General features: G+C 52.8%; 11 protein-coding genes; 4 read left to right on the plus strand and 7 right to left on the minus strand.

Moving 5' to 3' along the window:
* Positions 1–146: 146 nt before the first annotated feature.
* RCC_00305 (related to N-end rule pathway, recognition component UBR1) lies at positions 147–6,554 on the minus strand (the record flags this gene model as incomplete). Its single annotated transcript, XM_023765457.1, has 1 exon — positions 147–6,554. One exon carries the CDS (start codon positions 6,552–6,554, stop codon positions 147–149), a length of 6,408 nt encoding a protein of 2,135 aa, XP_023621225.1.
* A 522-nt stretch (positions 6,555–7,076) lies between these two features.
* RCC_00306 (uncharacterized protein) lies at positions 7,077–7,451 on the minus strand (the record flags this gene model as incomplete). XM_023765458.1 has 4 exons in its annotated part: positions 7,077–7,136; positions 7,192–7,240; positions 7,297–7,362; positions 7,423–7,451. 4 exons carry the CDS (start codon positions 7,449–7,451, stop codon positions 7,077–7,079), a joined length of 204 nt encoding a protein of 67 aa, XP_023621226.1.
* Positions 7,452–7,728: 277 nt separating this feature from the next.
* On the plus strand, positions 7,729–8,361 carry RCC_00307 (related to RNA binding protein Pym; the record flags this gene model as incomplete). The annotated part of the gene is made up of 1 exon (XM_023765459.1): positions 7,729–8,361. The coding sequence occupies one exon, from the start codon at positions 7,729–7,731 to the stop codon at positions 8,359–8,361; it is 633 nt and encodes a 210-aa protein (XP_023621227.1).
* Positions 8,362–8,417: 56 nt separating this feature from the next.
* On the minus strand, positions 8,418–9,101 carry RCC_00308 (uncharacterized protein; the record flags this gene model as incomplete). XM_023765460.1 has 2 exons in its annotated part: positions 8,418–8,824; positions 8,879–9,101. The coding sequence occupies 2 exons, from the start codon at positions 9,099–9,101 to the stop codon at positions 8,418–8,420; spliced, it is 630 nt and encodes a 209-aa protein (XP_023621228.1).
* Positions 9,102–9,923: 822 nt separating this feature from the next.
* On the plus strand, positions 9,924–12,200 carry RCC_00309 (related to flotillin domain protein; the record flags this gene model as incomplete). XM_023765461.1 has 9 exons in its annotated part: positions 9,924–9,952; positions 10,064–10,226; positions 10,285–10,537; positions 10,592–10,719; positions 10,824–11,145; positions 11,204–11,349; positions 11,465–11,626; positions 11,769–11,957; positions 12,012–12,200. 9 exons carry the CDS (start codon positions 9,924–9,926, stop codon positions 12,198–12,200), a joined length of 1,581 nt encoding a protein of 526 aa, XP_023621229.1.
* A 485-nt stretch (positions 12,201–12,685) lies between these two features.
* On the minus strand, positions 12,686–13,882 carry RCC_00310 (related to epimerase, PhzC/PhzF homolog; the record flags this gene model as incomplete). XM_023765462.1 has 4 exons in its annotated part: positions 12,686–13,101; positions 13,230–13,493; positions 13,571–13,784; positions 13,853–13,882. The coding sequence occupies 4 exons, from the start codon at positions 13,880–13,882 to the stop codon at positions 12,686–12,688; spliced, it is 924 nt and encodes a 307-aa protein (XP_023621230.1).
* An 841-nt stretch (positions 13,883–14,723) lies between these two features.
* Positions 14,724–16,016, minus strand: RCC_00311 (uncharacterized protein; the record flags this gene model as incomplete). The annotated part of the gene is made up of 1 exon (XM_023765463.1): positions 14,724–16,016. The coding sequence occupies one exon, from the start codon at positions 16,014–16,016 to the stop codon at positions 14,724–14,726; it is 1,293 nt and encodes a 430-aa protein (XP_023621231.1).
* A 2,872-nt stretch (positions 16,017–18,888) lies between these two features.
* On the minus strand, positions 18,889–20,307 carry RCC_00312 (related to NGG1 interacting factor Nif3; the record flags this gene model as incomplete). XM_023765464.1 has 5 exons in its annotated part: positions 18,889–18,916; positions 19,046–19,161; positions 19,222–19,851; positions 19,904–20,118; positions 20,184–20,307. 5 exons carry the CDS (start codon positions 20,305–20,307, stop codon positions 18,889–18,891), a joined length of 1,113 nt encoding a protein of 370 aa, XP_023621232.1.
* A 174-nt stretch (positions 20,308–20,481) lies between these two features.
* On the plus strand, positions 20,482–20,861 carry RCC_00313 (related to BolA domain protein; the record flags this gene model as incomplete). XM_023765465.1 has 2 exons in its annotated part: positions 20,482–20,608; positions 20,677–20,861. 2 exons carry the CDS (start codon positions 20,482–20,484, stop codon positions 20,859–20,861), a joined length of 312 nt encoding a protein of 103 aa, XP_023621233.1.
* An 889-nt stretch (positions 20,862–21,750) lies between these two features.
* On the plus strand, positions 21,751–22,710 carry RCC_00314 (related to double substrate-specificity short chain dehydrogenase/reductase 2; the record flags this gene model as incomplete). The annotated part of the gene is made up of 1 exon (XM_023765466.1): positions 21,751–22,710. One exon carries the CDS (start codon positions 21,751–21,753, stop codon positions 22,708–22,710), a length of 960 nt encoding a protein of 319 aa, XP_023621234.1.
* Positions 22,711–22,752: 42 nt separating this feature from the next.
* On the minus strand, positions 22,753–24,201 carry RCC_00315 (uncharacterized protein; the record flags this gene model as incomplete). XM_023765467.1 has 4 exons in its annotated part: positions 22,753–23,413; positions 23,469–23,775; positions 23,826–23,927; positions 23,982–24,201. 4 exons carry the CDS (start codon positions 24,199–24,201, stop codon positions 22,753–22,755), a joined length of 1,290 nt encoding a protein of 429 aa, XP_023621235.1.
* Between the last annotated feature and the right edge of the window lie 412 nt (positions 24,202–24,613).

Raw genomic sequence — 24,613 nt, forward strand, 5'->3', positions numbered from 1 at the left:
GACTCCCAAGGCAGTCTATCCGCTACGAGCACAGAAATCAAAATTGCAATCCCAGCAGCCACCATGTCGCTGTCAAAATCAATGTAGGAACACCACGCCTCTCCAGTAGCCGAGCTGTCAGCCCAGTGGGACCCGACTGGAGCCATCTACAATGTCTCCCATCCGCCAGGATTGATGTCACTCTCCAACTTTCTCGATATGACCGTAGGGATCATATGATTCAACCACACATCCCGCAATAATTTATCATAACGTCTCTGGTTCAAGAACAGCTGATGATGTCTGCGTAATGTCGGATCCGTCTCGCCATGCTTATCAAGATAGGGAGCTGGTAGCCAGCTGCCACTGCCAGGCCCGTGAAGGCAAAGCACCATGCACTTCTTGATGTTGATGAAAATTCCGACTTTGAGACCGTGCTTCTCCATGTGCTGATAGCATCCTCCGAGACGTTTGTCATCCATGCAACAGAYGGCTTGTGAGCAGAAGATCTCACCACACAAAAGACAGATTGCTGGGTCCGTGATCTCTTTGCCAGTAGTCGGGCATCGGCGACGAATGGCTTCTTCTGTGAGGACGTCGTAGTTCATTGGCAGACCGACCAGTTCGAATATTGCTGGGTGTGGCACAGTGATTGACGTCGAGGAGGTGTCTGAACTGGCCAACTCGTGGCGTGTGATGGTAATTGCTTGCGAGATCCAACGGCCGGTAATGGTTCGTAGCTTGTGGCCCGCGGTGCTCTGAGACGTAAAGATGGCACAGATTTCGTCAAGCGAAGGCAGGTGTAAATGTGCTGTCAGTCGTTCCAATTCCGGGGCTTCTGAATTGACGTTGTAGGGGCAATCGAGATCAAGACCATATCGTATCACCATCAGCACGGCAGATTTGCGCAAGAAGGCCAGGGCATATTTGTCAAGAATCACGCGCAAAATGGCGACTTGAGCATCGTCCAGTGGTTGGTCGCCATAGTTGTCGTCCAACTGCATTGCATCAATCGCATGCTTCAACTGTTGATTGCTCGGCTCGTTGCCATGTCGAAGATCGGTTTGTTCTCTCACCACACTGCGCATCACAAAGATCGCTTTGACAAGCTCTGCCCAWTAGCAGATTCGCAGAATGGAAGCGGCCTCTGCAACATCTGGTGCCATGTACGACAGCCAGTCGGCAAAGAAGAGGAAGATGTCATCCTGGAATAGCAATGTTCCAGTCATGTTTTTCAGGTTCACCATGCGTGCTTCGGACTCTTCGCCGAACAGCTGCACAGCCATAATGTCCCGTTTTCGGATCGTCTCGCGTGCAATGGCATTAGGACCAGTTGGCAACGTCATCACGGCGAGGTACGACTCGATCGTCTCGGACATGATGCGGAGGTGGGTCAGGACTTGCTCTGGCATATCGGCGATCAATGTCGTAGCGCTGGGGCTGTTGTTCACGCCCCGAAATGTGATCTCAAACGATGAGATGGACAATCCAAGGGAGCGGGACATGACACCGACAGCATTCCCAAGCCCGGTATGCGCTCCATTCAGACCATTGACCCTGATGGTCTCTTCAATGCGGCGGTAGGCAAGGCAGAGGTCATTTGTCCGACCTTCTCCCGTGGACGGTGATTGAGGGGTCTGAGTATGGTTTGGGTGTGCTCCAACATATCTGGAGAACAGACTGACAGCGGCCGCACTGAAATTAGGGCGACGACTAGTCTGACTTGCAGGCTGGCTCTCCAGTGAGAGGTCCTGCATGTCCTGCTGTACAAGAGATGGCGCGAACATGCTCGCCACATATGGCACCAGTCGCTGCGAGTGAAAATCGCGCACCTGTTGATTTCGAGTAATAGCAGAGCCCGCATCGTCATTGTCCAAGAATGAGAGGTCGGCGGCGTAGGCTGAGTCAGCATCGTTGAGCCAATCCTGGAACGTCTTTGCAGCGTGAACTTCATGCTCATGTGCGCWTTCCTTCGCCCTCCATATGATGGGAAGAAATGTGTTGCCCAAGGCTTTGCAGAGTGGGCAGACAAACTCCTTGCACTCGACTCGCTCGGGATGGTTGCGTGCGATCTGTTGTGAATGACGACGCTGCGTAGCTGCCAGGTACAGCTCAAAGCAGTTGAAGTGCATGATGTGGCCGCAGCTGGTAGCAACAGGCCCCTTGATCCCCTCTTTCTGGTGTGGGAAACCTCTAGACAACTCTTGTCTTTCGGTTACGATGGCCCGACCGTTGGCCCCTTCCTTTCTTACTTTCCGTTTGTTGTCACCAGACACGCCGAATGGACGAATGTCCTCTGCAGAGCGATCGAGACTCAAAGGGGTAGCAGCAACTTCCTTGACGTACTCAAAGTTCTCAACAGGAGTCGAGCGGAGGATGTTGCTCTCCCCGAGAAAGGCAAAGGTTCCGTACAGACGCTGGTCGTCGGTCTCTTCTTGACAAAGAATGCAGGTACCTGTCGGGAAACTCCATGTCTTACGGCGCTCGACATTTTCCGCGTCATCAGTAACAGACATGTCGTCCTCAAAGTCATCCAGCTCATCATCAAAGCTTGACAGACCCTGATTCTGCAAGAAGCTATTCTGCTGCTGCTTCATCTGAGCCATCACTTTAGCTTGGCGGGCGAGGGCTTCCTGCTTTCTGCGTTCTTTGTCTTCGGCTGGGAGAGGCGCTGGAGATCCAGAATCACCACGGCAAAGGAAGCGATCGAGGCTGTKCAGACCGGTCGCGGCGGCTACCTTTTCAGGCTGACAGGCTTCCATCCGCGAGAGTACATGTTTGATAGCAGGGTGACAAGAGGTATACTCGCCATGGTGGGATGTCTCGAGCAATAGCTTGACCAGACTCGTCTGCTCCGTGGACGGGTTGCCTTCGGTTTTATCAGACGTGKCGTAGCTGCATACAGACGAAGCAGCGTGAAACACAAACCCGCTGTCAGCACTTCTCGCACTCTTGTCTTCCATCACGGCAAGCATGGTAAGGTGCAATACCATATGAAGGAAAGTCTCGACCCGTGTAGACTGCACTTTGGGCGCGGCCCGCTTGGCGCTGATTGCAAATTGAAACGCTGCACCCAGTAGCTGCACGAAAAGAGGAGTGGATGTAAAACCAGCAAGGTTGGCGAACAAGCCACTGTCGATTGCTTCAAGGCGCGGCTCATAAACAACATCCTCGACCTTCTTGCCAAGCTTGCGCGCCATGTGCTTCTTGTAGATGTTCTCTGCCTCTTCGCGATGATTGCGAGAGTAGTGAGCGTAGTATGGATCGACAAGCTCGATGTAGTCTGACTTCAGCTCAAATGTGCCAGTGTCGCTGAGTCCTTCGGGTGCGCGGAAGTTGGTCATGCTGTGAAGCACACGTGTGAAATCGTCCGACTCGCCAACCTTTTCAGTGACTCTGCTTGCCAGCTCGCTGAAAGACAGCGGCTTGAAGCATAGAGCGTGCGCGATATCGTGCTGGAGCACTTTGTCGTGTTGCGTCATCTCATCAACGCTCGGCAGGAGATTTCCCCGTTCGGAGAGAACAATGACCAGGAGGTGAAGGAAGTCTTCAATCACGTCTAGCTGTTGTGTTTCTTCGAAGCCAGGGATGAGGTCGAAATTTCCCTTGACCCAGTTGCCCACCTGAAATCGATCAATCATCTGGGCTAGGAACCTCTCTCCTGGACGCTCGTGCTCATCGCCACAGAGTACCAGGCCGGCTTGGACTAGCAAGATATCGCGCTGATACCCCACATCTCGGTGCGAAACATTACGATAGGTGTGTGCTTGGTGTCTGAGCGTGATGCCGTTCCTGACCCACATGCTTGCCTTCATCTGAGACAGCCAGACGCACGTCCGTAGAGGATGATCGAAGATGGCGCTGAGCAGTTCATCGGAGGTCAGCGTGGCCGGCGCAGGCGCGGTCTTGGTCGCGTTGAAAGGGTCCTTGAGGTCCTCTGGCGCAAAGTGCAGTAGAGTTCGCATCTCGTCACGACTGACACTCCTAGCATTCTCCACCAGCCAGGAGAGGAGGTAATGTAGCGGATGGTGGAAACTGATAGGTTCTTCCTGCACCACAAACTTGGGCACGCTGTAGAGTTTCCCATTAGCTTCAAAGGGGCCGACTTGATGCCAGGCAAGATCATCTTTGACCTCGGCAGCGCTGAATCGTTTTCGCTCATAGCCAAACGAGTTGATCATGGTAACTTGCGCAACCGTACGGATGGCACGTTGGAGCGCTCTGTTGCCATCATCAGAGGTAGGACTGGACTCAAAGGCGACCGCAATGAATTTGCACAGCTTGTTGACCTCCTTGACGATCAAGCTGGCACTGATCCACGCGTCGGACTCGTACTCAACATGCTCAACAGTGGCGCGCACATTTGGGCATACACCTTGATGCAACTTGACCAGATCCAGGAATTGAAGCAAGTAGCGTGGCTCGTTGCGAATCTTGTAAAGTACGAATTCGGACTGGAACAACCACCGGAGATCCATAAAGAAATGGAAGATTMGGCGATTCGTAACTGCACCGGCGTCGAATGCCAATGTTGCCCTCATACTGACATCCTCGGGAAAGCCAACTTGACGGGTTGTGAGGAAGGAGTATAGAATTGCCATGAGATTCGTCAAGAAATTGCCCCTCTCGACTACTTCCTGGGTGATGGTTGGGGTGGTAAGTATCTGTACCGTCAGGTTGATGATAGAGTGGTCCGGCTCACGGTCTGCAATGAGGTAGAGCTGAGCAAGAGCCGTATAGAGACCCGCAAGCCGCAATCCGATTATGCGCTTGAAGTGGGGTATTGTGACAACTGTGGTGATGTAGAGGTGTCGCAAGTTGATTCGAAGAATCTTCCACAGCCTCAAGTCATAGAGGATCAAGAAATCGAGTCGCACTCGCTGCCACAGATCTTCGCACGGCTCGCTTGGTCGAGGCCCTCTGAAACCTTGAGGCTTCTCAAGCCAGTGCTTGCTGGGTCGATTGCGGCGTGGTCTCGCAAGCTTGGGTGTAGCCGGGACATTCTCATACGGAGCATTGTATGGCGGCCGCACCTGTTCGCCTTCGCCGTCGTCGCTTTCGGCAGGTGTCGTGATTCTTCGTCTGTTGTGGCTTCGCGGAGGAGGAGGCGGTGGTGGTGGGTAGCCTCCCAGAGCAGCTTCTAGCGACTCGGTTACATCGTCGGCCTCTTCCAAAATGTCAATGTCCATGTCCGCGGCATCTATCCTAGATTCGTCGACTTCTAGATCCATGTCATTGTCCTCTTCGATGTCCATATCATCAAAATCGTCATATTCGTCATCGTCAACGTCGTTCTCATCATCGTCGTCTTCGTTGGTCGTATCGTCAAGTTCCACCTCCACGCGTATGACGTTCGCAGCAGGTCTCAGAGGTTGCATCCACGCTCGAAGCCTCCGCCGGCTCAGGAATGCCTCGTTGTCTTCCACCTCGTGATCGTCGATGCCGGCTTGGCCAATGTCTTTGTTGATCGCCTGACTTCCTACTCGCCACGGGTTGAGAAGCTCTTCGCACACAATATTCCTCAAGAGATAGGGCTCATTTTCCCCCACCCCGCAGTTGGCAATGTCCGAGATCCAATCGATGATAGTTGCGCACATGTGCTCCCTGAAGGTGTCTCGCGAGGATCGAATGGTCACAGTGACCTTGATCTGTTCGATTACTTCGGCCATGTGTAGGAGCGCTCCTAGATCAGTGGAAAACTGCACGATTGAACGGCCAATGTCGTTGACCTCCATCGCCTTTTCGAAACCAAATCTCTTGGTGTTCGCGCAAGCTCTTGCCACCTGATTCTGCACGTCGTCGACGGTGTGTTTCTCGTCATTCCAAAGAATGAGTGCGAACTCGGGCTTGGCCTGTAGTATCTCTTCCCCATACACACCCGACAGCCGCGAGAGTCTTTCGTCCTGGCGTATCGAAGTCTCGGATTTGGGAAGACGCAACTGCTCAGGCGAGCATGAAAGGACATCACACATGTAGTCCACACTCCTCGCGATCGTCGTCCTGATAGACTCGACCAGATCCTGGGGAAGCTGACTTGCATTCTGCGAAGAAGGCTTCTCCCTCTCTTTACCACTCGACTTTGACTGAGGCCCTCGGTCGACATCTGCCGTGTGTATGGAGCAACGCACTTCGTTCTTCCACGCTTCTGCATCTCCACAGTCGCAGCATCCACTGTTGCCGGTTGACGTTGAGATCAGGACCATGTGCCCTTCATGATCGCTGCTTTCGTAGCATTTGGAGCACAGCACGCATGTATCGTCCGCGGCGCATGTCTTGCAATAGTATGTGTTCTCCCCCACCCTAAAGATGWGCCCGCAGGCAGTTCCCTTTGCAGCTGGCAAGTACTCCGCGCCATCCACCGCGCCTTGCGCACTGCGGAGAGACCATGGTTGTGAGTCAGAGGGGGTTCCGTTAGGGAAAAAGTATCGTAGATAGTCCTCACGTCCTCCGGCCAGAGATCTGAACAGTGTTATCCGCAGGTCACGGTCGGCGGCATCGGTGAAGCGGTAGCTGAATTTGGAGGGCTGGATGAGGAATTTGCGGTTGAGGTCGCGCTCTGCATCGGACAGGACCATGTTCTCGTGATCTGGTCTATCCTCGCTAACGCGGTGTGCGCTGCTCGAAATCAGGCTCGTCGGACTCGAGTCGCTGATCAAGTTTGCCGCCGCAGTCGTTGATTTGTGCAAGGACGTAAGGTATGGAATTGTGAGGTCTGCGGGGTCCACGAACGAGGCTCTTCGACTTATATTTTGTTACGGATTACAGTACTAAGTAATATCGGTGACGTAGAAAGCATGCTTTCGGGAATGACAACCGAGTGGTGGTAAAGTACATATATGCACATGAAAACATGGTAATCTGGTGCAACACGCGTGCATCGATCGGTCATCGGAACGTGGACCAAGTTGCAGCAAAGGCTTTGCTCATGTCGGCAAGCATGTAGATTCACATCCCMTGCCGCTCTGACCGTACTAATACATTTGTGTACGCCTTTTGAGTGGCACCTGACGCCGGCGATTGTGCCATTGCGACAATATCTTCCTGCATACCCGCTACCGTTGCCGCTTTCCTGCTACCTGTTCACAGCATCTTCCCCTCTACTCGTCGTCCTCGTCGCCAGCTTCCATGTACCGTTGCTTGATATCCTTCCATTGTCGCTATATGTCCTTGTCAGCGATGCGAGATATGTGCAGCCATACTAGAACGACCTACGCCGCGGTTAATCCTGTCCCAGACAAGGTTTGCTCCAACATCGAATCCACTGTGACGAGGTTAGAGATGCGCTTCGCTTTCGCGTGGGCTTCGGCTGGTTCGTACAGGCTGGTGGCATATGCGCCCACGAAGATGGTCCCTAGGAACACAGCATTGCGCTTGACAAAGATGCTGTAAGGTAAGGCTGGTTAGCCAACTATCCCCCACGACATGATGCAGATTGTCACCGACTTGTAAATGCTTCCAAAGACGCCAGCCATTTTTCAGTCGCGGTCGTGATTTGAGAAGATCGTGTGAGAGGTCGAGAGGGCAGATTGGAGGCGTCGGTGGTCGTGGTCGTGATCGTGGCTGTCGTCGACTTGTCGTGAAGTGAAAGTTGAAGGTCCGCGGCGATGCCGATGCGATCGGCGCTAGGGAGAACGTCCAATGCAAGCTCCCTCTTTTGTCACCGACTGGATTTACGTTCGACCATCTMACAACACACTTCTTCCAACGCGCTGCTGCGGCAGGACAGAGACGACTAGAAAGATACCGGCTATGGCGCCTACAACAGATACCTCTCGGGCGGGCATTCGAAAGCTCAGCACGGGTGAATCGGTTATTCCTTCTTCGACCCGCCCAGATGGCTCGGTACGCAAGGAGATACGAGTGAAGCCAGGTTACAAGCCGCCAGAGGATGTGGAGGTTTACAAGAATCGCACAGCCCATGCCTTCAAGAACAGAGGCAAAGGCGGCGTGGTGGGTGCAGAAGCTGTGGAGGAAGAAAAGGCACCTCTCTCCGCTGCCGCTGGGAAGAATGCCAAACGGAGGGAGGCTAGGAAGAAGGCTGCAGCCGCTGGAGAAGGGAAAGACGATGGTGGCGAGGATGAGGGTGCCGCCGACAATGCCAAAGTTTCAAACGGAGAACCTCAGGCCGATACTGCGCCCAAGCCGCAAGAGCCTGCCGACGTGGACCCCGAAGTAGAGAGGGCGAAGGAAGCACGCAAACTCGCCAAAAAACTGCGTCAAGCACGTGAACTCAAGGACAAGCTCGCTTCTGTTATTAAGATCCAAGAGTTGATTCGCCAGCTTGACAACCTTGGGTTCGATGCCGAAGGTCAAAAAAAGGACGAGCAGGGCGCATTGCCTAAGCGTGCGAAGGAAAAGGCCGGCGAGACAGCAGCAGGCTGAGCGCACCCTGTCATCTGCTGATTTGCATTACCAAGACATTGCAACATATCGTCTTGCTATCTGACRTCCACTGTGATGAGCACACCGCGCGCTTGCAGAGTCTCGAAARGGCCGTATTCCGTTTCACTTCTGAAGCTGAACAGGTCTGACTCGACATCTACAGCTACGGGCGGCCTCCTCGACTTCGCTGCAAAAGGTATGGACGCTGGCGCCTTGCTCTGCTTTCGGCTCCAAAATGAAGATCTTGGTACTGGATCTGGACAAACTGGCTCTGTCATGGCATCAAGGCCCTCAGACCTGGGCATTTCAAAGTTGACGGCCGCCAGAGTCTGCTCGCGTAGCAGACTTATCACCTCTTGCTGCGTCCAGAACTGCGCACCGTCGTAGCCACCCTCTAGTTGGATAGGAACCGGTATTTCATCTTCCGGAAATCCTACCAGTTGGCCTTTGGTTCTTTGAGTTGCTGTCTCGGGTTATACAACGTATTTTGATCTTCATGGATCGTTCCCAAACTCACTGTCTGATGGCAGAACCAACACGCATGTTCTGGATAGCCCCTGCTGTGCTCTCGCTCTGAGATGAGGCAGCAATTGAGCAACGAGTGCTGCCACATGCTGCAATCTTGACGCGTAGACTTCATCTCGAAGGTTCAGCCTTGTTGGGATTTTTGCATAAGGATCCTGTGAGTCAACTTTTTCGGCGTGGCTGGATTCGATGGCTTCATATGAGGGCGGATCCATGATGGTACCAAATACTGGTAAATAGGAGCGAGGTTGGGTTGACGTAGCTGAAGTGCAAGATTTCGACGTGCTTTACTAATGACTTGTCCCGGTGGTAACAAGTGACKATGGAGAATGTCGCAAGAGGGGGAAGTTCGGCGCCTGCCAAGCCGAGGACGGTCACGGGAGGCCTTTTACCATGGCTCAGTAAGTTTCTCCAGGCTTATAACACTGCCCCAAAAGTCAGCGCAGGATTCTGGTCTACCAAACTTGCAAGCCGAGAGGCCGTGACCTCGCCCCCAGCGTCAGCCTTCGTATTGGAGCAGCCTTCCATTGTGAAGGATCTTGCGCGAATTTCCGTTGCCATACATTACGGATTCAGACCCATGTGTTGAATTCACGAGATAGACATCGCGGGTATGCGGCAACGATGGAAGAGGCCATACCTGCGGGATGCTGCTCAGCCTTGTCTGCCGTCTGCTTCGCCTAGCCGCTAGTACTCGCCAAGCATACACAAGACCCACTTCATCCGTCTATGGTACACCGGTCAAAGGTGATGCCCTTCACAGGCATTGGGCCACTTGCATAGCCTTTGATGTCGACAATCCTTCCATGGGAAAATTGCATTTGTCCTCCGTATGACCTGGTGTTGTGATGCCGCAGTCCCAGGCGAGCCCACTCAGCCCCCCATATATGACAACAAAGTTGCCGTCAGACCCTACTCTTGTATACTAATATTCCTCATCTTAACTTGCTCCGATCGCTACGTCAAGTATTCTCACCTCTCCTCTCTCACAATACCGACCTCTCGTCACGCTAACGATACCACCACCGACCGCAAGCATGTGGTATCACGTCTCCGAGCCCAATTCGTACGTCAAACTACAGAATGGAAGGCAAAGAGCATGTCTCGAAGCCTCTACACTCCTCCCCAATATCTTAGATATCTAATACACATGCTTACCTTCTATACTTCGCTTTAGGTACCTCGCCATCACGGGCGTTGGTATCGAGAAGGTCCGGATCACAAAGAAAGCATTCGTGTACCCGTTTCAAAAGGTGACCAAGCTGAGCATCACGCCCTTCGACTTCTCTATGTCGCTACAAGCCATGACAAGCGAGAAGCTACAATTCGCGCTTCCTGCGGTATGCAAAAACTTTGACAATCTGCTGTGGCATTTGTACCGCATCCTGACTTGACCAGGTGTTCACGATCGGACCAGATGACTGCGAAGAGAGTCTCATCAAGTACGCAGTGCTCCTGACCGGCGACAGCGATGGCCAAGTAAACGCAGCCGGCAAAACTGGATTGGTGGCCCCAGGCCGCAATCACGTTCAGGATATTGTCAAAGGTATCATTGAAGGCGAGACCCGTTCTATCGTCTCTACAATGACAATGGAGGAACTCTTCAACAACAGACGCCTCTTCAAGGCAAATGTGATCAGCAGTGTACAAGGTGAGCTTGAATCAGACCCGATCTTCTGAATGTGTGCTGATCCAGCACGGATAGGGGAACTTGACCAATTCGGATTGAAGATCTACAATGCGAACGTCAAGGAGCTCCAGGACATGGGCGAGAGCAGGTACTTCGAATCGCTTGCCCGAAAGGCCCATGAAGGTGCACAATCCCAGGCACAAGTAAGTATATCGAAGAGCAGATGGCGTTTAGGGTAGTTTGAAGATGCTCTGGGCCGCATTGGAAATGTCCAAGAAATCGCTAACCCTTCTACCCTCGCCTTTAGGTAGACGTTGCCCATGCCAGAATGTTGGGGAAAGTCGGTTCTGCTGAGAAGGAGGGCGAATCGAAGCAGGAGATTGCCAAAATCGATGCACGAACCGCCGTTCTGGAGACTGAGCGTAAGGTTGAAAAGGCCAACGCAGACCAGAAGCTCAAGACGAGAGAAATCATCATCTCTCGTGAGCTAAAGCTGGAGCAAATCGCTGCCTCAAGGGCGGCCGAGCAACGCGATGCAGAGCTACAAAAGGACGTCGAGCGGAAGAGAGCAGAGATGGAACTGGAGAGACTGAGAGCTACCACAGTGACTCAGGCCAAGATTGCCAAAGGTATGTCTGCATTTGAGTGGGTGCTCCTTGAGATTGCAATATCGCTGACTGCTCCCAGAATCTGCTCAGGAGAAAGCCGATGCCGATCTTTATACGGAGACGAAACGAGCAGACGCTGAACAATACAACCAGAAGGCAACAACAGAGGCCATCTATTTCAATTCCAAACAGGAAACCGATGCTGCGAATTATAAGCGAATGCAGGTAAGTGGTGGTCCTCTAGTGGAAGCAATAGCATGCAAACGGCTGCCGTTCTAGACATACAGGCGCCATTACAGAACCACTCTGATCTCGAAAAAGCTAACGCCTTACCCATTAGGATGCCGAAGCCATGTTGGCAGCTCGCGGAAAGGAAGCAGAAGCAATGTACATCATGAAGGCTCGCGAAATCGAGGCATCGTTCTTAGCGAAAGAGCGGGAAGCCGAGGCAGCTTTCATCGCAAGGAAAAGAGAAGCTGACGGTCTCACTGAGATGGCCAAGGTTAGTAGTCACTTGCTGTGTACCCTCTCCGCAGACCCGCAAAGGTCTCGCTCAGGTTCAAGTTTCGCCTGGGCTTGGACTTTGTGGGACGAGCACATTGCACTCGCCAAAATCGCAAAGCTAACGCTCTTTTCTCTTCTAGGCCTACGCTGCTCTTGGTGAGGTGATGGGTGGACCGCAGGGGCTATTAGAACTGCTTATGCTGCAGTCCGGAACGTATCAGAGCCTAGCTGAAGCGAACGCGAAAGCTATCCACGGCTTGCAGCCAAAGATCAACGTCTGGACGACTGGTGGCAATGATAGCGGAGCCGATTCCATGGCTCCCATTCAGGTAGATTGACAACGCATGTTTCGCTTGTGGACTATGGCTGATTGTCTGGTTTAGAACCTGTTCAAGGCCTTGCCGCCTTTACTCAGCACAATTCGAGATCAGACTGGTATGACGCCTCCTTCGTGGTTGGCTAACATGCCGTCTCAGAATGGAGAGCGACCAGTTTCGGACAAGAAGCTATCACCAAAGGAAATGGCGCTGCTGGGCGTCAATGGCGATGAAGGGGACCACACTCGTGACTAGATGCGTTAAATCTTGTAGCGTCTTGATACCCGGAGTTTGACTCTCTCTAATGACTTGTAGCTTAATTAATGCTCATCCCTTTTCTGATATTGCCGGCTAGCATAATCGACAAAGACAACGCATAAGCGATGCAACTGCACTAGGTACCGAAGAGCCTACTACCAAGCCAGCCATCCGAGCATCATTTTAAATATACGTCGACACGGCAACCTTCATGTGCAATTTAATCTGTATACGAGCTGGCACCGGCCTTCACGACCTCCCTCTTCTGGACCTTACCCCATGCACGTGTAGTTCGCACCTCTCGTCTCCACCAAACGCTAAAGACATAAAACTAGACCTAGATGGTCCATCGCACAGAAGGAAGCAATTTGGAAAGCTTCTAGTCTGATCGTGTGTTCTTCCCCCCAGCCTGGCCAAGCTCGTACGGAAAGCCTACAATCTAGAATACGCCACGGACCAAACACTACCATTCATAGCACAACTCAATACTCGACAACACCTTCCATGACCCTAACGGCTGCTCCACTCAATACGATCCTCTCCACGGCCGTGAGACTCGCGTTGAGTGTAACTTCGACACCAATTTCGCTTTTCCGGCCCATCTCGACACCTTGGAGGATGCTGAGCTGGGTAACTCGAGAGCTGGCTCGCTTCAGGGCGATCATCCCTCCGATAGCACAGGCAGCGGAACCCGTCGCAGGGTCTTCGAACCCGTCGGCAATCATTCTCGCTTGGAGCTCTACCCTATTCACATCGCCGTCCACCCGTGATTCTCGGGTCGGGACGTAGAAGTAGCTGCCTATGAAGCCAACATTCCACTCATCGTCAAGCTTCGGTAGCGCCCTTCCCGAGAGAGCGATTGTTGACAAAAGTTCGACACTGGCGAGCTCGACTGCAACTGGTTGTACAAGGAACGATCGTTAGCTTTTCGATAAAAATTTAGGCTTGTACGTGTACATGACCCTGAACGATACCAAGGACAACAGTACGGACAACAGTACTTCGTATCAACAGAAGGAGACTCACCAAAGTTCATGCCCTTGACGGGGCTCACAACTGTGACTGCATCATCAGACTCTAGCAAGCCTTTCAAGCTCGGCTGAGTGGCGCCAATGTCCGCAACCTTTAGTGGATACTGCTTGTGAATGTGGACATTATGAGGGATCGATGCTTCGGCTACAACGCCATCAAATGAGAGCTCGATTGGACCGGCGCCTGCCACGAAGGTGCCCTTGGTGGCACTTTGAAGAGTTCCCAATGCGAACACAGCAGCTCCAATCGTAGGATGCCCTTGATACAGGTCAGTCACCTAAGCTACATGATATGAAGTTCGGGAGCTCTGGAGACTAAGGCGGAACGCTCATTACCTGCAAAGGGTAGTTCCGCCGTTGTGATGAAGATCCGGACCCTCCATGTGGGTTCTTTGCCTTGTGGTCCCGTTTCATATAAAAAGAGGGTCTCTGAAAGGTTGAACTCTCGAGCTATCGCTTGCATGGTTTCTGTCGACACGTCTTCGCCGGCGGGGACCAGACAGACGGCCAGGGGATTTCCTGCATACTTCTCTTGGGTGAACACATCGAGCTGCAGCGAATTCACAAAGTCAGCAGCGGGATCTCGTCGTCTAAACTACCAAAGTTGATGTTCAGTACTGTGACAAACTTCAAGCGCCGCGGCGACATCGTGACCAGCTCGGAGTGAGATTCCGGTTCTCGAACGTGTTTCAAGGATCGTGACAGGTGCCAGATGAAATGAGTTCTCGGGTCGTGAAAGCCATCACTTGTGGTCGGAGCTCGAGCTCACTAGCAGTGACTCAGGTGCTCCGCTTACGCCCTGCACCAGTACAAGCCTGATCTTTAAAACCACAGACCCTCAAAACGTATTCTACTGAGTTTTCCGCAACCAAGATAAAATCGGGCACTTGATGAAATTGACCCTTTGACCAGCCACCCGGTCGCCCAGGTTCCCGGTACCARACCTTCAACTCTGGTAGATCTGAGACATGGGCTAGGCCGGTTCCCTACCGTCCCAGCAAGCATGACAAGGGTGTGTTTGTTTATATGTGCGTACATGCGCGACAACGAATCTCGGACAGGTCATTGATGCAGCAGTAGGAGTAGTTCTGATCGTTTCATTAAGCAGCTATCTCGTAGTGTGTCTTCCTTCCAATTCTTCGATCATGGTAAGGCGTACGGTTCTTTTCATCCTTCACCGTGAACGTCCCTTGAACAACCATGCGGAATAAAGTGTGCAGAGGTCCTCCCAAACAGCATGTCTAGCTCGCAATCATGTATCAACAATGATGCTTAGAGAGCTTCGGACAGCGCCACAGCGCTCTCTGTCCCGATTTTCGCAACCTGGGCCCAAACATGTACAGTCGAATGTAGACCCATATGCACCGAGCGCAATACGTTGTAAAAGTCCCCAAGCTCGCCGGCCTGCTGTCCCCGGTCGTGGTATCGTGACGGTCATCAATTCCAACAAAAGAAAAAGGCGTGTACATCAGAGGTGTACAGCCGTCATTCATACTTCATGGCTCGTCCGCTTGTCCACTTTTTCGTGGCCTAGAGCCGAAGCCTCGYACTTTTTACGTTGCAGGCGCATTGCCTCGACGTCAAAAGCTGGGGCATCGGAGCTCTGGCGCAGGCTGGCCATGCTGCCTTTGCGATCGCCCAAAGAGCCAAGGCTGCGCATTTTCCGCAGCATCTTTGGCTTCTCGGTCGGCTGTGGTTCGGGCGTTGTGCTGTGTTCCATGATAATCTCCGTTACATCAGTCCTGCTGCGTCCCATGGTCCTGAAGCCGCGTGCAATCTTCTCCAGCGTAGTGCCAGGACGTGACCCGTTGGGAGTCTTCGGGCGATTCCATTCCATCGGTGACACGGGCTCGACCGCGGATCCGCGGGTCGATGGCCGCCGATCTGAGGAAGTGCTGCCAAAGCTGATGCCTGAATCTGCGTTGCGTGTGTGACGAGACGAGACKGTCTGGTTTGAGTCACGGCTCTTCCGCGGCGATACATCGTATACGTTGGAGATTTGGCCGCACTCGGTGATGATGCTGTTGGCCAGCTGGAGATACATGCTGAGGGTTCGCGTGACGGATACCCAGCCGTTTTCGTCTCCAGGTGCTTTGCCCTGCTGCATCAATGTGGATAAGACCCGCGGACCATTCTTTTCGACACTGGTGATGTATTTGAAGTACCCTTCGCGCTGGTTCTTGAGGACGGAATGGGACAGCAAACTCGTGGGCTGATCTGACAGGCCAATCGGAGGGTACAATGTGTTCAACATCCCCAAGCAATTGTGCTTGTGGAATGGCTGAAGGGAAAGCTCGTTGACGATAATCCAGCGTCGGAGGCCGAGGAACACCTGAGTGTACAGGGAATCGATCTTGCGCTCTTTCTCTTCGATCGACTTGACCCATTGGAGAACGCCCGGATATCGGCCGGAGAGACCGGCGGCGTCTTGGTCGAGGGATTCCCGGTCAACTTCGAGACGGTTCATGGCAGAGGCYACTTCGCGCCGCCTCCGCGTCTCGAGGTCTTTGAGGTAGTCCAGGCCGGTCAAAGCCTGGGGAAAGTCGACGTGAGTGAGTTCTGCCGGGAAGCATCGATTGAGAAAGGCAATGATGAAGCTGGGTGGCAGTGTCGCCGTCTGGTGGGACAGCTGCGACACCTGTGCCAGGAGGTTCTCGGTGAAGGACTGTGTGGTCTGCGTATCCGGAAAGGCGCCCTGTGGGATTGCGGGAGAGCTGCCACTGCTCGATGGGGGAGTGCCAGGGCGAATGCTGCCTCGCGGTGCCGTGTTGAGTGCATACATTGTACGCAATGGTAGTTCATAGTTGCCGGGATATGTCAGGATGTGGTCCAGAATGAGTTGATATGCGGAGCCATTGGACGACACTGAAGATCCAGAGCACCGTGACGTGTTGACGGATGACGACGTCGTCGACATAATGGCGAGCGACGACAATTAGCAGCAAATGAGTGTCGGGCAGACGCGACGTCCGTCAGTGAYGGAAATGAGCGAGAAGAAGCGGCCAGCGTTGGTGCAGAGGTGGCAGGTGCGTGTTGTTGTGTTGACGTTTCTCCTCCTCGCGGCAGAATGATCTTGAACTTCAGGAAATGAGCGACCAGTGCTGAATAGTTGAAAGGAAACGGCAGTGGCACGCCGACGACAACGGCGACAGGACAACGAGCAGGGGAATCGCTGTATTGATTGACTGGACGAGACGGTATCCGTCGATGTGGTTAGGGAAAGACAAGAGGGACCGACTAGGGTGGATCGCGAGTTGTTGATTGCCCGTGCCCTGGAAGCTTCCGATCCTCCCGCTGCCACTTTCTCGGGCCCTGTCACAGAAACGGCGGCACAGACGGGAGACGGCACAGATGGAGATGTGGACAAGGCGCTGGGGACTGACTGTAGGATGTGTGGAGGGCAAAACCGGGGAAGTCTGGCGATACAATCTATACAACGGGCCACTTCGCTGCGGCCAGGAATGTCGTCGACTGAACCACACGACTGCTCTCATCACACCAATGCTGCTCCTCCTCCACCTGCAGCACACATGCAGGCGCGGAAAGACTTTGCACAGCTCGAGGAATAGGCGCACGGTTCCTGCGCCGGACCTGCAGCTCGACCCTCCGCCGGGAGGAGCCAGAGAAAAGACGGGAAATCTGATTGGTCTGAAAAGCTGAATTAATCGACACTAGGCTCGATTTTCCGCGGCAAAGCCGTTCTCACACTTCCAAAGCGAAAGCCGAGGGCGTTGGTCGCGCGCACACGACCGCCCATCTGTCGAGAGCCGTCTCGGACTTCCCACTCTGCTCCACTGCTTGCCGGTGCCCACAACGACTACCACTAGCAGCACTGGATTGTTGAGGAGACTGGGATAACACGAGGAGTGAGGCTCATCAGCCCTCACGGCCGGACTCTGCACAGCATCCGCCGCGTCTAAGAGGATTCCCCGAATTCTTGCCAATGACAGACCAGTACCGGGCTTCAGAGCACAAAATGACTTGCAGCTGCAAGCAAGCACAAGTAAGCCGGAGGGTCGGAGTCTGGCGCCGTCCAAACAGCGACACCCCGGCATGGCGGGACCTTCATGGCGATTGTGTCTCAAAACTCAGCCCCGCCTGGTCCGTGGGTCGTAGGTCGCCCACTAGAACCAGAACTAATGCACAACAGCACAGCTCTGAAGAAAGGTGCGAACCATCGCAGGAAGCTGGACAGCAACTTGCAAGACGAAGCGGGAACCCTGCACAGGTGCAACGAATGTCGAACAGACGCCAGCTCGTTTGTTCTGATCAATGTTGGCTGCTGCGTCATCGTCACACATGCAACGTCTGCGTCAGTCTCGGCCGGACGACGGTAGTGCCCATCATCAGGCTCGTGAATCCTCGACTGCCGTTGTTCGCCCTGCGAACAATAATTGCGGGCGGACAGTGACCAACGTCAGGTCCGCTAGCCTGTCTCGCGGTCCTCAGTAATGCACGAGATTAGCTGACATCAAGGAACGTGGGTCGAATCGGACTCTCTGACCCGCGCCGACTGTGAAGAACCAAGAGTACGATTGCAAACACCTTCAATTTAATCATAGTAGCAGAACATGGCTGTCGGCACTGCCACGAACCACGCAAAAGGAACATAACGATGCAGCATGATGCACCCAGGGCGCAGCCAAGCGCACCGTATCCAGAAATCCATCTATGATCTAAGCCAATGTCTTGGTTTGGAACCGGTGGGCATAGCATAAGTAGTATACTTCGCGACCCTGCATGCCGGAGCGTTGTAGACAAACAAACGGGTCCAATATATGCATTCCGCGTGTGATTGTGGCGTCCTACAGCAGTACGATCTGCCTGCATCTATTGGGTGTAATCCGTCGGCTTGTTCCTGAGCATAGAGGCGTTCACTCAGAAGCCTGTGTGCTAGGTGTGTCTCAACATCGATGGGATCTCCATTGCCAATGCGTTGGTTGACACATGGTCCTCCAAGCTTTCTTTGGTTGTGGAAAACAGATGGTTCCTGCTATTTCAGTTTCTGCGAACTTTCAAGGCAGCAGTTCTGGAAAGAAGCATGCCTCGAGCTTTCACAAACTTGAAATGCCGTAAGTAGTGCGATCGCACATTTGGGGTTTGCACGGCGGTGAAGTTGCACACTCGCTAGTATTGCCTGAGTGTTGCGATGACGGAAACTGCAATCCTGTGGACGAACAACGTCGCTCCCTACCAATACGATTCGCCGAGGGCCGACGCAATGTGATGACAGGAGTGATCGACAGCATTGCATGCGGAACTGCAAGAGCTGCAGCCATACCAACTGTGATGATGTGCCGTGGCTCTGCCCCGAAACGGCAGCTGCTCGCATGAGAATAAGATGCACGATGGTGTTGTCCAAAATCAATAGTCCTGTGGGGCGGTCTCGCTAAGAAACTTGCGTTAGAGAGAAAGGCTGCTTGAGAACTGAAGTCTGGATCAATAAAACTATCAGAGAGACCTCAAATCTCGGAAACTCCTGTTGTCGAGAACTTGCTGTTCGGCGGCGACTGACGATGTGTCTCACTTTCCCCGTTTTAGATTGCTGATTCCTTTAATTTTTCATCGGCGACGTTTCGTTCTGAGTTCCCGTCTGTTTCAACGTGGGACCATCCAAGGTGGTCGGGGGACCCGGCGATCACCGTATTGCTGGGTCAATCCCGACTGACCATGATCCCGTAGCTAAAGCAAGGCATGGACGGTCAGCATGTGTTTCATGTATCAAAAACGTGGGGGAGGGGTATGGAGGGTATGGAGGGTATGGAGCCGTCTAGACATGCTCTGTGCCTTACACGCCTCAATTGGACTTACGGATCCCGATCAACCTCGCTGACGTGCACCTCTACATGGTCCTCGTCCAACGCCTCCGGATAGCCATGCTTCTTTGCCTCCTGTTTCACATCCTCATCTTGGCGTAAGTTGTCCCACTGGAGAACGAACGAGTGTCAGTCGATGGGTGAACAGCGCTCGCAACTTGGACCACTTACCTCCTTTCGCACTTGCCCTTCCAACTGCTCTTTCAAGACACCGTGTAGAAAGCCGCGTTCGGTGTTGCTGTGGAACAGCGCAATCACACACTTGCCGTTCTCAATCGCCGCCAATGCTTCATGATGTGACAGCTCTCCGGTAAAGTACAGATCCACATTCTCACCCTTCTTCTCCGCCTCGCTGAAGAGACTACCACCACTCCCTGCACAAAGCGCAATGCTTGAGATGTTCATGTCACTTATTTGCTTCCCTTGGGGCACCGCGATGGGAAATCCCTTTGGATTGCCCAGGCCGAGGGTGATGCGATCGATAATCTCGGTCAAGGGGACTGGGGAAGGAAACCTGATGATGCGACCCATACCGGCGCCTTCGTGGCCGGAGACTTTGGCTGGAGTGATTGGGTAGCGTTCGTGTTTGCTAGCGCCTCGTGAGAATGCGCGAGAGTCTTTGATTGACAGTTGGGAAGGGTGGTGTTGCAGCATGTGGGTGGGTCGGCCCTGTGGCTGAGAGTCGGCGTCAAAAGGGGACTGCTCAGAAGGTGCAGAGTTCGATGTTCCAGTAACAATGTCTGCAAGCCAGTCTCCAAGTCCTCCGGCTGCGCAGTCAACTGCTGTGTGGGGGCTATACACCTGTTCAGATGTCAGAAATGACGGCATTGCAAGACCCATGAGGAGGCGATACACTAATGCCCGCCGCCGCCAGTCTCAGCAAGCTTTGTTGCTGTGTGTCCTTCATTGTCAACGCCTTCAATCCTCTGAAGATGATGGGATGGTATGCTACGACCACGCTGTCCTGCCTACGGATCGCCTCATCTGCAACGGCCGTCGTGAGATCTATTGTCAACAAGACCGAGTTCTTCTGGCGCCGACGAGGATCGAACGGAGATTCTAGCAGCACTGCGAATCGATCGATCAATCAGCCATGAGCTCTCGAGCGTGGAGCATTGGGTTGTTGTGCTCACAGCCCGTATTGTCGAAGCTCTTGTCGGCCAATGCCTCCGGGTAGAGCTTTCGCATGGCGCTGACGACGCTACGTGTATATGGCGAAGAAGTCGCCATTGTCCGGTGGATTTTGCTGGCGAACATGTGCCAACGTCGCGTGAAGATGTGTATCGTGCGATGGAGGACGAGATGGGGGACGCGCTCCAATTTATTCAGAACGTCATGCATGGCCGATCGCCGGCGGCAGATTTCCCCATCTCAATTTAATCAATCAATCTGATTTTCCTTTCAATACATCACCCGTGGACATTATTCAATATGAGTGCTCCGACAGACGCGGAAGCTACGGCGATGCAAAACAGCTCGGGCGTCACGCCGCAGAGTCTTGAGACGACGCTGCGGGAGAAACTGGACGCAAGCCATGTGGAAATTGTGGACATGAGCGGTATGCGCATGAGGGGACAGAGTCAGATGACGGCATCCTTTCTTGTACTAAACAACATGTGCTTACAGGTGGCTGCGGTCAGATGTACGAGGCCATCATCGTCTCGCCACACTTCGCTAAGAAGACGTCGCTGGCACGGCATCGGCTGGTGAACTCGACGCTGAAGCAGGAAATCGCCGCGATCCACGCCTGGACGCCCAAATGTCACACACCCGAAGAGTGGGAAAGGAAGAGGCCGGGCGGAAGTGGTTGAACAGCTCGAGGCGGGCCAAATGAAGGACGAGAAGCGAAAAATAATGTCTGATGAGCCTGAGCATGCCGGGTGGAGACTGCGGGATGTGAGCTTGGAGCGACGTCGCGTTCTGTGACGATGATACACCGCGAGTACGATCAGCCTTGGACACTGAATCGTAGATGTGCGCACGAATGCCACTACAAACCCGACTTTGACGACCTCTTGGGGAGATTCTCGGACGAAAGCCAGTCAGGAGAACGACAATGCGGCAGATGATAGCAATCCATAGGTGGCAATCAGCGATTCGACTCTGATCAACTGGATTCCCAACATTTCTCGAGAAGATCATTGCGTCCATGTTCAATCGCAATCTTGTCATAATCTGCGACTTTGAGCCTACTCGGGTCTTGCAAGCTTAAAGCCGCAGTCTTGCTGCATTAGGAAGTAAGTCTCTCATTGGCTCGTCTCCATTCTCGACTCCTCGAGAGCATGTTCAGAGCAACCTTGATTTTCGGTGTTAAGCAAAGAGCCATTATTGCCATGGACACCTAACTAAATGCAGTAGTAAGTCTCTCATTGGATAACGTAGCGCGACATATATTGGGTATGCCATGGCTGTAACATATAAACCCAGAAAGCCCATGTTTTCTCTCTCCCAAATACACTCTTCCCTCCCATTGCAGCATCTCTAGGATTCATCTCCCTGCGAGCATCCAATCAATACCATGGCTTCCACCACACATTCGAACTTTGGTGCCACTACGGAAGCCCTTGAGGTTGCCCAAGCCTTCTCCACGGCTATTCAAGGCAAGACAGTCCTCATCACGGGAGCCAATATCCACGGTATTGGATTTACAACTGCACAAGCCTTTGTGAGCATACTTTCCAAACCCTCTTACTCATCCGGATGTCAAATCTAACCCAATGTCAGGCATCCCAATCGCCGGCATGTCTTGTTTTAGCTGGACGCTCCCCTTCAAAGATGGAGGAATGTATCATCGCTATCAAGAAGGACTTTCCAAACACCAACTTTCGTACCCTCCAYATGGATCTTTCCAGCCAGAAGTCTGTCCGCGCAGCTGCCGCAGAGTTTCTCTCCTGGTCCACCGTTCCCAAACTCGACATCTTGGTCAACAGTGCCGGAGTGATGGGCATTCCCGAACACACGCTTACTCCTGAGGGAATCGAAATGCACTTGGGCTGCAACCACATTGGCCACTATCTTTTCACCAATCTTATTGCTCCCAAGCTCATCAAAGCAGCTGAAAGTAGTCCCAAAGGCCATGTGCGAGTAGTCAACGTCAGCTCTGGCTCGCCGGCCATCGCTGGCTTCCGCTGGTCTGATTACAACTTCGAAAAAGTCAACAATACTCTTCCAGAAGCTGAGCAGCCAAACTATACATGGTTAGAAGGCTGGGGATACAAGGACGTGCAGTCCAAGAGCTATGTCCCGATCGATGCGTACAATCGCAGCAAGGTCGCTAATTTGCTATTTGCGGTTGGAGCTAACAAGCGTTGGTTCGAGCAACATGGTATCTTGACATTGGCACTCCATCCAGGTGTTATTGAGACCGAACTCAAGAGAGACTTCGCCAAAGAGACCAAGGAGGCTGTCGCCGAGTTGGGGAAGAAGGGTCTCTACAAATTGAAGACTCTGGGTGCTGGTGCAGCGACTAGTCTTGTTGCAGCCCTGGATCCAGCCTTGGCAAAAGGAGTGGGACAGGAGAGGGATGGCAAGGAGAACTACGGGTCGTATTTGATGGACTGCCAGATCAGTGAAAAGGCGGACCCTCGAGCGATTTCCAGTGCAGAAGCTGAGAAGCTGTGGGCACTTTCAGAGGAGTTGGTGGGAGAGAAGTTCGCCTAGTGTTGTCAGAGGGTATTCCAGTATCTCACTTAGTCCACAGCCTCATTGCTGCCATATCTCATACCCCGGCAGATCATGTATGACATGGATCCATGGGAAGATTGCGATACGGCCCCGAAGCTCAGTCCAACTCTTCAGGCCAGCTCGATCCGAGGCCTCTCGCACACGTGCGATGATCCAGCTGCTATCCTCGCTTCCAGAAGTCCAGATGCTACCGATGACAGCGAGCCATAGGTACAGCTCACAATCTTCATCGAGCAGACTAGCAGTGAGTGTCTGCTGCAGACATCGTGATATCAAGGTATAGTCGATCATTCTGAGATGACCGAGCTGTAGGAACACGGTCATCATCACGATGGTAGATCCTAGATGTAGCGCTCCCTGAGAATCGTTCTGTCGGCTCGGAATTTGCAATGGCCTGAAACGGAGCAGCCGATAGCAGATGGATATTATGAGCTCCAGAAATGGTATCATACCGAGCGGGACGTCTTTCCCTTTCTCGTTGAACAGCGAGCAAGAGCCTGCGATGTCTACGAGTACGTCCTGGAAGTTGGAATCTAGCTGGCTGTAACGCTCGAAAAGAGCATTATTGGTACATGCTAGTGACATGCCTTCTTTCGAAATTACATTACGAACGTACGCCATATTGTCTCGGAAGAACATTGGTTTCTGTCCGCTCTGCAATGCGAACATGATGTCGATCCTATCACCACATCAGCTAAAAAGAACCAAGTCTTGGAAATCAAGCTACAACTCACTTGCAGGTTTTCAGCAGCAGATAGGGGGAGCTCTCGAGTTTGCTGATTCCACCCCGAAGCTTCACCATTCGCTGGAGACCGTTCATATGCACTCTTGCAGCCGCATATTGTTTTCGAATTTGTTCTTGGTGGAAGAGTGATACCACAATCGCCAAAGTCGAGTCAGACAGTGCATCGTCACCGTCAATCCTTCGTTGTATCAGGTCAAAATTTCGAGAGATATGATTCAGCGCTTTGGGTGAACTCTCGCCGTTGGAAGAGAATATTTCGTTGCAGGCCTGCATCATGCTGACACAGCATGCGTGTACTGAGAGCAGGTCAGCCCCGGCCGTTCCTCCACGATGGAATACCGCTCACCAGTCTCGTCGACACAGATGGTTCTCAAGTACATGACCATGACTTCCTGCAGCATGATTCCAAAGTTGATAGGATACAGCCTCGTGGAGGTGTACTCGAAGACTATCGAAAGTGTCAACCCAAGCCGCGGTTGGATATGCGCAACTTTAAGCTMACAATGATTGATGATCTGCTGAGACCACGGCTCAATCTCTACGGGAAGCGAGATCCCCAGGTACCCAAAGCTCTTGGCAATCGTAAGAGGAGCACATGCCTGCTTGGATCGCCGGAACAACTTTCTTCCTACGTTCTTTCCCTTCATAACGTGGCTTCGGGTCGCTCGCTTGGTAACCCCTTTTGCGTGAACACCATCGATGAACAAGTACTGTCTTTCCATTGTTTGAGGAGTGGATGTGCAGAGGATTGTCTTGATCATTGAAAGACGTAGATAAGGCGAGCAAGTGATCCTCTGATCCTTCGGCGGGGACTAGCCGGATTTTAGACCTTATGACCGAATGTTTCTTTTCAACAGGTTAACCTCTGCAAAGAACAACAAGAGGCCTTTTCCCACTATGTCCTGCCACTGGGATCATTCCAATCTCTAGTCACAATCTTGGATCAATGACCAATCTACTGTTGTGCTGAGACGCTGAGAGAGTCGACCTCCTATCATAAGTCGCACCCCTATCCTGCAGGCAGGCACACAATATACAGCGATGTCATTAAACATGACTTGTGTGTTGCTGGTTATGCCACAGAATAGAGCTGGTCCCGTACGCTGTCACAGCCAACTCAACACGCTGTTTCGC

The sequence above is a fragment of the Ramularia collo-cygni genome (assembly GCF_900074925.1).
Source record: "Ramularia collo-cygni strain URUG2 genome assembly, contig: RCC_scaffold01, whole genome shotgun sequence".
Taxonomy (NCBI): domain Eukaryota; kingdom Fungi; phylum Ascomycota; class Dothideomycetes; order Mycosphaerellales; family Mycosphaerellaceae; genus Ramularia; species Ramularia collo-cygni.